Here is a 15,984-nt window from a genome sequence, read left to right as displayed (position 1 = left end):
GTTACTTTCAAAAATGGGATTTAGGACTGGTGTGTACTCAAGAGTGTTTGCATGGCTCTAGCTCTATTAGCTTAGAAACTGATAAAAGGGATACAACATGCTCAAAATAAACTGGAAAAGACAGAACAATATTACAGTAACTATAACTGTTACTTGTTACAACAGAAGGCAAATCATTTCCAGGAAGACAAGTCATTTTAATTAATTTATATTTATTCAGGCTGGGATTTTCATAGAAGCCTAAGACTTTGTCTACACTGCAGGTTACTTCGTTATAACTTCTATCGCTCAGTTATATTAATAACCCACACCCCTGAGCGACGTAAATTGCACCGACATAAGCGCCAGTGTGGACAGCGCTACACTGGCGGGAAAAACGCGTCTGGCTCTCGTGGAGGCAGGAGTTATTAAGCCATGGGAGAACTCTCTCCTGTCGGCTTAGCATGTCACCACCACAAGCTCTTCAGCGGTGCAGCTGCACTGGCACCAGTGTAGGTGCTGTAATGTAGATGTAGCCTGAGAGAGTTGGGTTCAATTCCCAGTGACTTTCAGTGATCTTGGAAAAGCCTGGCCAAAGTACTCAGATCCTCAGTTAGGTGGCGCTAAGAAAGTACTAAGTCTGCTATTATTATGTGATTGATTTGAAAGAGGAATGAGCAGCCTAACAAGGACATTTTCCCCTTTACCGAATGTTAATGGCTAACACGATCTAATTTATCAGATCTGAAACAATACTTGGTTGAACATATACGGGTCTAAAATCCAGTCCTAAGGATGAACATTTCCTGCTTCTCTAAGAGATAACTAACATACCATTCTTTATATAGGATATCAAGTTGGCAAGGATTTGCCACTAACAACATGGCAGAGATGCAAATTTCCATCTTACCCATAGTCATCAATCAGATGGGAGCCAAGCACCACTACATCAAGTTCAAAGAATTGTGGTTCCGCCTTAATGCCAAACATAATAGGAGCTAATTTTGAATAATCAGCTCGGTTGCAAGTAGCAACGCAAATCCGAAGTTTTCGGTTGTTCCCATTCTTCTCCATGTTTTGTTTCTGTTTGGAAAGATTCTTGAAATACAGTTCCTGAAACAACAAAAAGCAAGGGTTAATATTTTTCTGTACAGTCAAAAAACTGCAGGCTTAAATAAGGAAAGACATGTGGCAGAATGCCATGCTATTCCAGTGTGGAAATTTGGACAAGTGCTAACTAATCAAAAGATTCCCATTTAGATAACAGGTACCTGGCTGGGAAAACCATGCTTTCAATGATAGGTATAATCTCAGATTGTGTGTGTGTTCATACACACGCATATGTGCTTTCACGAAGGAAACAGCTGTTTAGTGATTAAAGCAAGGGGCTGAACATCAGAACTCCAGGGTTCTATTTCTAGCTCTGACACAGACTTGTTGTGTAACCTTGGGGAAGTCACGAAGGCCTACATTTTCAAAAATATCCACTAATTTGGGATGCTCAATTTGAGAGATGTAAAGTCTGATTTTTCAGAGATGTGACGCTATCCTGATTTAAAATGGGAGCGGTGGATGCTCAATTCTGTTGAATATCAGGCCCCAAAAGTCTCAAGTTGGGCATTCAAAAATTGAGGTATCCAAAATTTGTGGACGTTTGTGAAAAATTTAGGTTTTAACACCTTTGAGCCTTAGTTTACCTGACTTTAAAATGGAGATAATGATGCAAACACACTGAGGTTCAATTGTAATTAAAAGCCTGCAGCATGCTTTGAAACGGTCAGATTAAGTGCAAAGTTAATATTATCTTCCTGGATGACAGTCATATCCCAAAACCCCATAATGGAGAGACTCTTGGGAGATAACCCAGGGCTACACTAACAAAGACACTGTGTGACCACCAGAAAAAAGTAGTTCCTAAAAATTAGGCATCAACTCCTTTATCAGCAATGCAGAAACACTATGTAAGTGAGGGGCTGGGCTTGTAACTATGACCCTGATTGTGATCTCATTTGCGCTGATGTAAATTAGGAGTAATTCCACTGCAGTCAATGCAATTACATCAGCGTAAAACCAGTTTGGGATTAGAGTCAGGCTCTAAAACACCATAATTCTTATCAATCTTCAGCTACTACTAGATACTCAGTTCTCTCCTATTTCCCCGACACACACGTGCAAGTACAGGACACAGTCCCCTAATTTTAACATACATAATTAACTGGCATTACATCTGATCTTTTCTTAACAGATGTTCAAGCTTCACGAAAAAGATATAGTAAAAAAAATGATCAGATTATTCCTTATATTGGTGTAATGCTGTAACGGAGTATTTTATGAGTTTAAATGACAAGCTTCACAAAACAAGACAAATTTTGTACCAATAATTTTCCTACTCTGAACCTCCCCTTCACAACAGAAAAGAAAGATCAGTTAAGTGTCAGATAACTGACTGGGGCTCAGTTCAGAGATCTTCATATATCAGAAATCTTCTGAGCCTTATTCTAGCTCACATTTTAAATTTGCAGTAGAGGAGATAGTCTCAGAAAGTTTCCAGAATCTTTAACACCAGAACACAGTGGCCAGGAATCATCCATATAAGCAAAGGGGATGAAAACACAGTGAACTTCTGGACTGGGGCAAGGAAACACTTACTGCCCATTCCATGGGATCTCCACAGTGAGCTTCCACAGATCCATAAGAGTGAGCAAAAGGTTACAGGCATTTTCCTCTCATTCTCCACTGGAGCTACGTTACTGTGGAGACCAGAGTGAACAGGAGCGGGCCAGAGGCTCCAAAGACAGTGTAGAAGTCAGATCTTGGGGCTTTGCTGGGTTTAGGGGCTGAACCTCCTTCTCATTCCATGGGAAAACCACCTACAGGAAACTCAGAGAGGGAAATCTGAGTTTCCAGTCTCACACACAACAGGCTGGTAGGATTCACCCAACACCCCTCACCTTGTTAGCAGGTGTTGAGCCTGTTGGGAAAGGGTTCAGTGTGTTAGTCAAAAACATTGAAGACTCTAGTTACCCCAATCTGGATATAAAGGAGGCAGGAGTGGCCTCTGGGGAGATGTAAAGGCTGAGCAGTCCTGAGGCAGGAAATCTTCGGTGAATGTCTGTACAACAGGGCTGAGAAAGGTGCCAGCTCACAGTTTGGTGCAGAAGTGTTGACACAGAACAGAAAAATAAAGACATAACGCTAGAAGTCATGAAAGGAAAAATCTACCACAAGCTGCTTGAATTCACATCGCTGCACACTGTGTACCTGGCCACCTATGCCATGTGTGCTTTAAAGGAGTCAACTTGTAATAGGCATGTACATTTAATTAAATGCTAACCAAGGGCCTGAAAAGTTAACAAAGAGTTAAAGGGCTGTGGGATCAGGCCCTGAATGTATTCTGCCCCCACTTACACACCATTTGTCTCTTTTTGTCAAAAGGTCACTTTTGACACTTTCAAACAGGTAAGCTACAGAACAAATATTGGGAAGTCTGTCATATTTACATTACATTAGAACAGTGATCTCTTTTTGTCCTCAAGAGTTTCACTGTGTGCACATTGCTCAATAAATCTCCTCCTCCCCAGAAACTCTTAGTTTCAATCTCCTGCTAACTAATAGTCAAATAAGAAAGTCATATCCTCCCACAGAAGTGACTCAGTTTTCGTGGCTTCATACTAACATATTAGGTAAATACTTCCTTCTATTATGCCTTCCTGAGATGTCGCAGACCTTTTCCTCACTGCTCCATATCAAATCCTGCTTCTGTTAACTTGAGTCCTGAGAGCACTCAATCCTGATAGTTCATGAACATTTACAGTATAACATCAAGCTAATTAGATCAGAACACTCGTAGAAACTGAGTTCTTGCTGGTTTCATCACTAATGAAATTAAGATCAGCAGTCTTGCTTCTAGCAAAGCCATGTCTTCATCTGAAGTTTCTGCCTTTTAAAGTTTATCGTCATTGGCAGACAAGATGGCTTTTCTCAACCTTAGTTTGAGTCCCTACAGTTTCCTAAAATCCTGAATGAAGAGTTTAGATTTCAGTTACTGTGCGGAGGCTCTCTGTAAATGTGGTCAAATACTGTACACACCACTTTACAGGTCGAAATGCATCAAGGTTATAGTAAATATAACATTACAACAGTTTGAACAACACATTCTCTTTTTGAATCAGATATTTTTATATCACTTTTTGGAAATAAATCAAACAAAGATTATTTTAAAAAGCTATCATGCAGTTCAGTGGAATAATGTGTGCTGTATTTTAAAAGTGAAACTGTCAATTTAAAAGCCATACCTCTTTTCAAAACCTTCTGTAGTTACTGTTCATACAAGTAACACTTAGGATTACTATTCTTCAAAGATTAGAGAAAAATATTTTTGCAGGTTGTTTACTTTGGGTATCTGATAGCACTTCACATAAACCAGGCCATGTCTACAATAAAGACCTCACGGCAGCACAGCTGTACTGATGCAGCTGCACCGTTGTAAGGTCTCTTGTGTAGCCGCTCTATGCAGATAGGAGTAGGCTCTCCCCTCGACATAATTAAACCATCCTCAACGAGCAGTGGCAGCTTTGTCAGTGGGAAATGCTCTGCCGCAGATATAGTGCTGACCACACCGGTGCTTCTGTCGGTGTAACTCAGTGGTTCTTAACCTGGGGTGCACGCACTCCCTGGGGGTGTGAGATGCCCTTTCTGGGGGTGCGACAGGCCAGATTTTTTTAGAAGGTAAATCATTGAAAACACAAATTAAGCACAGGCACATAAGTACAACTACTTTGTTTCATGAAACCTGTGTAGTTATTATTATACAGTTTTTAACTATTACTGTAATATACAAACAAAAAAATTATTTTCACGATTTAAAGCTAACTGGAGTGAAATTATCTCACTACAAAATACAGTGTACCACCACGTTGTGGAGTATTTCTTGATGCATGAGCAGATGTTAATGTGACATATATATATATTTATATAATTATGATAGGTCTAGGTTTAAAGAACTGACCTACTTCAACCATTTTTGATAAGGGGTACAAAAACATATTTTGAGAACCAAAGGGGTGCAGGCTGCAGTAAAGGTTAAGAACCACTGGTGTAACTCATGTCGCTCAGAAAGGGTGTTTTTTCACACCTCTGAGCAACGTTATACCAACAAAAGTGGGAATGCAGACATAGCTTCAGTTTCACCGTTTCCTCATAAGAGTTCATTGGTCAGTTTACCCTGCTGTTTATGTGGGTATTACACACAGCAACAGAGGAGACATACTTTGTAGAAATAGAAAACTATGGTTGTGAAAACACAAAAACAGGCAGGGGAAACTTGGCAGCAGGTTCACTACCTGAAAGCTACTTTTAACACACTTCTTGAAACTGGATAGCGTTTAAAATGATCATGTCCTTTTGACAAGTTATGAAAACTAGGAACTCAAAATCTTCTACATTTCTCAGTGTTTCATTTTTGTGTAATAATACGTTAAACAAAAAGTTTCATTTTTCCAGAGTGATCCGGAAACAGGACTGTTCAACTTTAATGGAATCACATAAGCAAAATAAATTTTAAAAAACATTTTTGTTCCGTTTTGATAACTAGGTGAACAACCGGGCATGTACAGCTATATAGGCATGCCAATTAACTTCCTTCTGTGGCTTCTCCGCACATACTACCCCTGTGGTTGGGGCCTTTTAAGAGCCAGGCAGTGAGTTCCCGGACAGGACAGAGCCTTTAATCTCACCGCACCAGAGCAGGACTGATTTCACACACATTTTTGAAAGACTGCTTGCTTCCTTCTGCCAAACTGAATATCTCTGCTATCTATCTGGGCACAAGCACCAACCCTTCTCCAGGTCAGATGCCTTAATTATGCAATGGCAGGAATTTCAGACCCCTCTAGAGCATTGCTTAGGGGCTGCCATGTCAGTAGCACAAAGCACTACCCACAAGAGTTAAGAATGTTGCCACCACTCCCCTGATTAATTAAATGAAAGGCAATGGGTTTCAAACGCTGACCCTCCATTTGGCAGCTTGGTGCAATAAGCTAGTGTTATGCAATCCTTCAAGGTAGACATTTACTATCCTTCTGAAATTCTTTAGAGAGTCTTAAGTATTAGATTTCTTCTTGCCCAATTTCAAGTGCAGTTGGAAAAGTTTTCTGTGTTTACAAAGTTTGACCATTCAAAGACACATATGAAAAGCTATCACATTTAAACAAACATGATGTAGGAAAATAAAAATGAACTGAGCGACTTTTACAACACAGGCTGTCAGTGGCAGACATTAGATCATTTACTTGGCAATAAAGTCAGTTCCTTTTATTAAAAGGGTAATGGAAAAAGCTAGAACACACCAGGCTACCAAATCTAGGATTTATTCATAAACCTATTCCTGTAAGTTTAAGCAAAACATAACAGGCCAGTTCAATTAGCTGACTTTTCTCAATATGTTTCTCAGAAACATTTCTCAGAAACATTTCTCAAACTGGAATTTTATAGAGCAATTGCACCTAGTTTCCTCTGAAAAACCAGTGTGTGACATGTAGGGGCTCTGGCTATGCCGGCTGCAAGATACTATCAGTCAGTCAGGAACTGGTTTCCTTCAGGCATTTCAGTGCTTTAAACTCAAGACTTCCAACTAGCTTTGGGGTAAGAGACCTGATCTGGTTAATTACGGTAAGCCCCAAAACTGGAGCTCTACTTCCCCTCAGCATCAGGAAGGGGTTACCACTCCTACCCATTTAATTATGTCTCCAGCATGACTAATCTATTTTCTCTTTTATACAATTAGAAACCTTACCTTTCGCTCTCCTCTACGCAAACTGCAGTGAAGGTAAAAAGGATCAAATATGAATATATATGAAAAAAGAAGCTATGCTATCTTCCATAGGCTAACACCACCAACTTTTCGTTTCCTCTACACAAACTGCAGTGAAGGTAAAAGAGGATTAAATATTAATGTATAAAAAGTAGCTCTCCTATCTACCACTGGCTAATTTCAACCCCTGCTGGGTTTTTTTTTTGTTTGTTTTGTTTTTTGAAACTGTAAATCATGTTTAACTCCTGAAACACTACACTCCTGAAACACTAGACTGGTTTCTAACTCCTCAGCTAAAGCAGCATAATACCTAACAAAACAAAGAGCTAACCTCTAGTACTCTGTGGGCCAAGTTATGTCAAGGGTACAATACACCTCATTATGTTACAATGGATTATCTTGAATGTCTCATTTAATGGGCATCCTGCACCAGATTTAATCCCCTGGAGTTTTTTTGTTTGTTTGTTTTGTTTAAACCTTTATACATTCCCTCTACAATCGAGGTTTGTGCGAAGGTTAATACTGATATTACTGCTGGAGCTATATTCTGAACAAGCAGATAATGGCCCTAGCCAGACTGCATGAGTTAAGAGTAAGTCAGATGAGCCCAAGTGGAGGGGATGGGAAAGTTTTGAGCAAGCAAAGCAATACTAAAAGGGACCACTTACAGTCACAGACATTTCCACTATTTCTAAAGCAGCAGTAGCCTATTATCTTCTCAGCTGGACATTAATTCTGCCTTCTACAGCTGATTAGTTGAGTTTAGTAACCATACTACTCAGAGGACTCATCACTAACAGCAAGGCTTCTCCCCTAGCCCTGTCACCTGCTCCAGAGTCCCCTTCCCCCCTATTATTTCATAACCTCACTCTTGGGGTAGAAGGGATAGCTCAGTGGTTTGAGCATTGCCCTACCAAACCCACAGTTGTGAGTTCAATACTTGAGGGGACCATTTAGGGAGCTGGGGCAATAATCTGTCTGGGGATTGGTCTGCTTTGAGCACAGGGCTGGACTAGATGACCTCCTGAGGTCCCTTCCAACTCTGATATTCTATGAACCCTCCTCTTTAGCCTCTCTACTCCCTCTGGTTCTCTATGATTGAGTCTTCCCAAAGGCCCCATGTACCTGTAGCAAAGTGAATAAGTTTTGCAGCTGACTGCAAAGTTTGTGGCAACTTCATTATTAAATATTCCCCTTTTTAAAACAGGAAGGAAATATAAACATGAATAGACACAGCAAAGTAGTCCCTTTTATAAACCATGATACTAAATTCAATTTAGTTTATGCCATCCCCACATTTTCAAGGTGCTGCCGATATTTCTACTGACAATACTTAATTCCATTATAGAAGTTGTCAAGAGAGAATGAATAAGAAATAGCTGGGGCTTTTAGCAACTATAGAGTTGAAGGATGCTGTCTGGGATTGTGATAAGCACATCAACTAGATCTTTGTCCAAAAATGATGTGCAATGACATAGTGCTAACACTAAACTGTCATTAGGTTTCCAGTGAAATGCTGCTCCACTGAGAGGAATCGAGCAGTTCGTAACTCTCAGAAATCATTTCAGGCTATCTGCATACTTAGAAAGGCAACGCTCTATTGGCTTAACCTTGAAAACATGACCCAAGTATATATTTGTAAATATGAGGAAAGGAACATTTCATTTAAATAAAAGTTAAGATTCAGGACCACAACACTATCACAAGGTGCAGATTCCACAGCAAATCCTGCAATTTGGGAATTTACAGGGACCGGGAGAGTTCTCATCCTCAAAAAGGCTCTCTCATTGACCCCAACTACTGCCTTATCTCCCTTCAAATCCAAACTCATGGACCCCCCCACCACACACACACACACTCCCCCCCATCTACAACTTTTGCCTTAAATCTCTCTCCTTCAACTCCATCCTGGATCCCTTCCAGTCTGCCTTCCATCTTTTCCAAATCTGAAATCACTACCATCAATATCGCCAATAACCTCTTTTGGACCAAGTCTCAGGGCCACTACTCCAACTTCATATACCTTGCCCTCTCTGCTTCTTGTTTTCATGGTGAGCAATCAGAAGCACTCATCAGGGCTCCTGCTTCAGCAGCAAGAAGACTGCCTTAGGGAATGTTCTAGTTATTTGTATTAGAGGAGAACCTCGGAACTGCAATCAAGGATATGGTCCCCTCAGACACAGTACAGAGAAGTAACAAAGATAATCCCAACTCTTGAGAGCTTGATGCAACCTAACTAGCATTGTTCTGAAAGCCAGCAGGGTACCTGTTTTAACTATACTGCGACAGCAGAGATGTGATGGGACCTCCCACACTACTAAGGGTATGTCTACACTAACTTTTATAAATCAATTTTATACAGTCGATTGTATAAGTCCCCACTAAGCAATTAAGTTGGCGGAGCGCGTCCTCACTACCTTGGCTAGCATCAACTCACGGAGCGGTGCACTCTGGGAAGCTATTCCACAGTTCCCGTAGTCTCCGCTGCCCATTGGAATTCTGGGTTAAGCTCCCAATGCCTGATGGGGCAAAAACATTGTCGTGGGTGGTTTTGGGTACATGTCGTCAGTCTCCCCTCCATGAAAGCAACTGCAATCATTTCACGTCTTTTTTCCTGGGTTTACCCGTGCAGATGCCATAGCATGGAGCCCGCTCAGCTCACTGCTGCTGTTGCAAGCATTGTAAACACCTCGCGCATTATACTGCAGTATGTGCAGAATCTGGTTAAGAGACGGCAGCATGAGGAAAATTGTGAGGATATGGACACAGACGTTCCTGAAAGCACAGGATGTGGCAATTGGAATATCATGGCAGCGTTGGGGCTGACTAATACAGTAGAATGCCAATTCTGGGCCCAGCAAACAAGCACAGACTGGTGAGATCACATAGTGTTGCAGGTATGAGATGATTCCCAGTGGCTGTGAAACTTTTGCATGTGTAAGACCACTTTCCTGGAACTCTGTGATTTGCTTTCTCCAGCCTTGAAGCACAGGAATACCAAGATGAGAGCTACCCTGACAGTTGAGAAGCAAATGGCGATAGCCCTGTGGAAGGTTGCAATGCCTGACTGCTACCAGTCAGCTGAGAATCAATTTGGAGTGGGCAAATCTATTGTGGGGACTGCTGTGATTCAAGAAGCCAATGCAATCACTAATGTTCTGTTATCAAGTGTAGTGACTCTGGGAAATGTGCAGGTCATAGCAGATGGCTTTGCTGCAATGGGATTCCCTAACTGCGGTGGGGCGATAGACGGAACGCAAATCCCTATCTTGGCAATAGACCACCTTGCCAACCAGTACATAAATTGGAAGGGGTACTCCTAAATGGTGCTGCAACCCCTGGTGGATCATAAGGGACGTTTCACTGACATCAACGTGGGATGGCTGGGAAAGGCGCATGATGCTTGCATCTTTAGGAACTCCAGGTTGTTTGAGCAGCTGCAAGAAGGGACTTAATTCCCAGACCAGAAAATTACTGTTGGGGATGTTGAAATGCCAATAGTTATCCTTGGAGACCCAGCCTACCCCTTGCTCCCAGGGCTCATGAAGCCATACACAGGCAGCCTGGACAGAAGTAAGGAGCAGTTCAACTAGAGGCTGAACAAGTGCAGAAAGGTGGTAGAATGTGCCTTTGGATATTTAAAAGCGTGCTGGCACTGTTTGCTGACTAGGTTAGACTCACTGCAGCCAATATTCCCATTGTTATTATTGCTTGCTTTGTGCTCCATAATATCTTTGAGAGTAAGGGGGAGAGGTGGTGGGAGGTTGAGGCAAATGGTCTGGCTGCCAATTCTGATCAGCCAGACACCAGGACTATTAGAAGAGCACATATAGGTGCACTGCACATCAGAGAGGCTTTGAAAACCAGTTTCATGGCTGGCCAGGCTACGGTGTGACAACTGTGTGTGTTTCTCCTTGATGCAAACTTGCCTCCTTTGTTGATTTTAATTCCTGTAAGCCAACCACCCTCCCCACTTCGATCGCAGCTGGCAAAAGAAATAGTCACTATTGTTTTGATACTATGCATTCTTTCTTTATTAAATTTAAAAAAAAAGGGAGATTATTGATAAGGTAGCCCGGGTGGGGTGGAGTGGGGGAGGAGGGAAGGATAAGGCCACATTGCTTATTGTAGCCACACTACAAATCAAAACTGTTTTAATGACAGCCTTCCGTTGCTTGGGCCATCCTCTGGAGTGGAGAGGCTGGGTACCCGGAGCCTCCCCCCCATGTACTTGGGCATCTGGGTGAGGAGGCTATGGAACTTGGGGAGGAGGGCAGGGGGTTGTACAGTGGATGTAGCGGCGGTCTGTGCTCTTGTTGGTTTTCCTGCAGCTCCTCCAGATGCCTGAGCATGTCCGTTTGCTCCCGCATTAGCCTCAGCATCACTTCCTGCCTCTTCCCATTGCGCTCACTTAATGCTTTCCTGGACTCTGCCACTGAATGCCTCCATGCATTCAGCTGTGCCCTATCAGTGTGGGAGGACTGCATGTGCTCAGAAAACATATCATCGCAAGAGCATTTTTTTCGCTTTCTAATCTGCGATAACCTTAGGGACGGAGATGATAGGGGAAGCATAGAAACATTTGCACCTGTGGGGGGATAAAAAGGGAGAGTAAAATTTAGATGATACATTTCTGAGAACAAAAAGGAGACTCTTTCACAGTGAATCAAGCAATTCACAGCAGACAGCACATGTGCTTTATGTACAAAGTCGCATTTTGCCTTTTATATTGAGCGCCTGCCAGTATGGTGACACATCACACATGGCTGGGCAACAGAATTCAGTTTCCAGACAGCCATGGTAAGCCAAAGAGTATGCGGGTTTGGATTCTAATGCCTTCATAACACGTGGGAATGTTTTCAAACTGCAGCACCTTCCTTTCCCATAGCAAGCAATGTCTGTTGAGTTTGCCATTTAAAAGGAGGGGCTGCAGTTTTCGGGTGGATGTGCAGCGTCACACCTCCCCTTATCCCTCCACGTGGCTATTTGGGATGATCCCTTCACCCCTCCCCCTGCCACGTCGTTATTCTCAGAGATGATCCCTTTTAGCCAAGCGCGAACAGCCCAAGAGGAATGGGGTCCTTTCACGGTTCCCTTACAAAAATTCCCCTATTTCAACCAGTTGACCATGAATGATATCACTTTCCTGAGGCTGACACAGAAAGATATAGACCTAATGTTCCTTGAATGCAACCAAAACCCAGGACCATTCGCTGCCATGCTTTGTATTGCAATGATTCCAGACTACTTGCTACTGGCTTGGCGTGGTAAAGTGTCCTACCGTGGAGGACGAAATAAGGAAGCCCTCCCCAGAACCCTTCTGCAAAGGCTTTTAGAGTACCTCCAAGACAGCTTCATTCCCACTCCATCCCCAGACTTGTTAACAGACTTTTCCAGTAGCTGTACTGGCCGCGAATGTATCAGAAGTCTTCAGGGCAAATCAAACATTAAACACAATTGCTTTTAAACCCTGTACTGTAGTTACAAATGTGCACTCACCAGAGGTGCCTTCTCCATCTTCAGGGATCCCACCTTGGGAGGGTATTGGCTTCAGAGTAATGAAAAGATCCTGGCTGCTGGGGAGAATGGATTCACCGCTTGCCTGCTGCACATTCTCCTTCTCCTCTTTCACAAAATCCTCCTCCGTGTTGCGTGAGACTCCCCCCTTGCAGCTGTCCACCATCAGTGGGTAGTGAGGTAATGACAGGGTCCCACTCTAGAATGCCATGCAGCTGATCGTAGAAGCGGCACATATGGGGCTCTGACCCAGAGCAACCGTTTGCCTCCTTTGTCTTTTGGTAGGCTTGCCTGAGCATCTTGACTTTCACGCGGCACTGCTGTGTGTCCCTGCTGTAGCCTCTGTCCATCATGCCCTGTGCAATTTTGGCATATATATTAGCATTTCTTCTTTTTGATCAGAGTTCTGCCTGCACAGATTCTTCTCCCCATACAGCAATCAGATCCAGTGTCTCCCGTTCACTCCGTGCTGGAGCTCGTTTGCGATTCTGTAGGGACTGCATGGTCACCTGTGCTGCTCAGCTCGCCACGTGACCAAGTAGGAAATGAAATTCAAAAGTTCCCGGGGCTTTTCCTGTGTACCCAGCTAGCACATCGGAGTTGGAAGTGCTGTCCAGAGCGGTCATACTGGAACACGCTGGGATAGCTCCTGAAGACCAGTAACGTTGATTTGTGTCTATACTACCCCAAATTCAACCCAACAAGGTCGATTTTAGTGCTACTCCCCTCACTGGGGAGGAGTACAGAAGTCGATTTTAGGTCAATGGAAGGGAGTTACTTTAAAATCAACTTAACACGGCTAAATTCGACCTAACCCTGTAGTGTAGACCAGGGCTAAGAAGGCTGTGGACTGCAGACAAAAAATAGCCATTGGCCACAATGCGTACCAAGGACACAAGTGAGATGATTTAGTAATGGCTGGAAAATATCCTTAGGTTCTTAGCCCAACTTTTAGAAATGCATAAAAGATAAACTAAGCCTAAAAGCTCTATATAAACTTTATTTTGACAAGGAAAAATGGTCTTGCTTAAATTGGGTTTAAACATACATGCTTGCTAAATCCAATTTAAACCCAGCCTTTTACCTAGTGTAGATGTACAGTAATACCTTTAGCTCAATTTTAGCTGGATGTGTTCCAGTGTAGACGGGGTAACTTGACTAGAAAAAATGGTCAAGTTTAAGTAAAAGGCTTGGTTTCAAATTCTTTCCTCTTGGAGAAAAACAAAATGTTGCACTACATCACACAACGAAGCACCATCCTGGGGTTTTTGTTGGTGGTGGGTTTTTTAACATTTTAAGTGCAAGACCTCACACAAATAGGGCTTTCTTAACACTGAAACAATACTCAAGGAAGTGCACTAATGCACATAATTTATATTTGGCAGAAGAAAAAAAGCAGTTTCTCCCAACCCCTCCGCAAACATTTAATAGCAAAGCTGTAATGAGTTGTTACGATGCAAAGACCTTATCTAAAAAAAAGTAAAGAACAATTAAGTATCATTATTAACTAAAACTCAATTAGTCGCCAAAATAAGGGAACAAAGAATGTTTGGTGATTCATTATACAACCATTTTCATTGTGTTCTTAGGGCCTGATCCTGCAAACAGGACTGATGTTTTCTACTCCTAGCACTGCTTAGTGCAGTACAACGGTGGGATTACTTACTGAAGTAAGCAGTACTTCTGATAGCTAAATGTTTGCAGGTACAGACTCTTATTTACTAATTCACAAAATTCAGCAATTTTCCAAGGATTTCCCCCTATCATCAGTGAAGTTTTCCTGTGTACAGTGAACAAAAATGCCTTAGGATAATGACATATGTAATGCTAAAGCAGGAAAATCAGTGGGACAAAATATGTGATTAAAAACCACAGATGTGGCCTGTATGACTCTGAAAAAAACCCAAACAGAACTCCAGTGCTTTGTTTTCTCAGGGCAATAAACACTAATAAATAAAAAAATTCCTAACCAAGTTCAGAACTGTATTAAATGGCATCACAGTCATATTCTTTCAACTTGGATTGAGATACCACTGTTATACCCAAACACCATTTAAAAAGCAATCAAATATTAATTAATGACTCTTTTAGAAATTTAATAGCTTGGATTCCAATCCTTCAGTGAGACTGTCATTTTCTCCAGCTGAAAAGTTCTGTATCTTTGCTATTGATACTATGTCTCAGCGAAAGTCAAAAATTAGTCTTGGATTTAATATCCTTTAACAGTTATGCCTTTTTTAAAGGTATAATATTTGAGAACAACTTCTTTCCTTGAGGATGTGGAGGGAGGACCCTGCAACAATTCTAGCAACATTATTTCGTTGCCAAAGTCATATAGCACATAGTCCTATATTGCTAAATGAAATCTGTAAGGCCTAATTCTTTCTCCTCCTATATGCTTAGTAGATGTATAATAAATTAACTTGATTCATATATCACTGTTAGAACAGAACTATTGCTTTCTTGGTTTTTAACAGCTCATTATAAAAACTTTTTTCTAAGGAGCACAACATCCCTTCATCTATGAAAAACAGAGGTCATAGTTAAAAATAAGAACATGCTCAAAATCTGCAAGCAATTTTTATTTGAGTACAAGATTGTCTTTGATATCGTCTAACTCAGTGGTTCACAAACAAGTGTCCGAGGGCCCCCTAGGGGGTCTCAAGCAGGTTTCAGAGGGGTCTCCAACCAGGGCCAGCATTAGACTCTCTGGGGCCCAGAGCAGAAAGCCAAAGTCCCAACACATGGGGCTGAAGTCCAGGTCCTTGAGCCCTGCCACCTGGGGTTGAAGCCAAAGCCTGAGCAATGTAGCTTCATGGGGGCCCCTGTTGCATGGGGACCCAGGCAATTGCCCTGCTTGCTACCCCCTAATGCCGGCCCTGGCTTTTATATGCAGAAAATCAGTTATTGTGGCATATGTGGGCTATGGAGTTTTTATAGCACATTGGGGGGCCTGAGAAAGAAAAAGGTTGAGAGCTTCTGGTCTAACTAATAAATTACAAATACATAGAGCCTTTCTCACAGTGATTTATGAAAATGAATATGTATTCCCCTATTTACAGTTGGAGAAACTGAGGCACAAAGAAGTGAACTGACTTTTCCAAGGATACAGAGAGAAGGAGTGGCAAAGTCATGAACAAATCCCAGGTCTCCTCATTCCAAGTTATGTGCTCTAAACATCAGACACCCCAACTCCCTTATCTGCTTATTTATGCAAAATAGGCTTAGAAAGCAGTATTGGTTCAATTACGTATTCTATCTTTCCATTCAGTTAAGTATTCTGTCTTTCCAGGCCCTTTTGGAAAAAACTCGTATTTTAATATCCTAAGGCCATTCAACTTAGATCCAGATAAAATCACCCATCCTAGATGAGGAAAGAATTTACCCTGAGGATGCCAGAAGTCAAAAAATCTCGAGACACACAATAATTACCAATCTGTAGAAAATTAAGTAGACAGATTACACATCTGCATAGCAACACATTTTAAACTTAATGATCAGTGTCTGCCTGCTACAGCAATGGCCTCTTACAAATAGTTTGCAAAGTATCAGCTGAGATCAAAGGTAGATTGTTACGACACCTGCTCTGAGTTGACTAGAAACAAAAGAAATTCATACTGTAGAAGAGCATTTCAGTTATATTTAGTGTTAATAGGTTTCAATCAACTCGCAGCAAC

The 15,984-nt window shown here is 41.9% G+C and overlaps 1 protein-coding gene across 6 annotated transcripts in view; it reads right to left on the bottom strand.

Annotated features, from left to right (window-relative positions):
• GNE (glucosamine (UDP-N-acetyl)-2-epimerase/N-acetylmannosamine kinase) overlaps nt 1-15,984 on the bottom strand; it is an 82,678-nt gene that overhangs the window by 41,920 nt on the left and 24,774 nt on the right. For 4 of the 6 annotated variants that reach the window (XR_004001069.1, XM_030567922.1, XM_030567920.1 and 1 more), the window contains exon 2: nt 890-1,092. Coding sequence is in view for 5 of the 6 variants with exons in the window: in XM_030567922.1 (XP_030423782.1) it covers nt 890-1,092 (203 nt within the window). In the remaining variant the exon portion in view is untranslated. Of the gene's footprint in view, nt 1-889; nt 1,093-3,003; nt 3,165-6,772; nt 6,793-15,984 lie in introns of those variants that run through there. The other 2 variants (XM_030567924.1, XM_030567923.1) reach the window with 2 other exon arrangements.

Source organism: Gopherus evgoodei, chromosome 6 (genome assembly GCF_007399415.2).
Source record: "Gopherus evgoodei ecotype Sinaloan lineage chromosome 6, rGopEvg1_v1.p, whole genome shotgun sequence".
NCBI classification, from domain to species: domain Eukaryota; kingdom Metazoa; phylum Chordata; order Testudines; family Testudinidae; genus Gopherus; species Gopherus evgoodei.
Note: the sequence above shows the minus strand (reverse complement) of the source record. Positions and strands in the feature narration are given on the sequence as shown.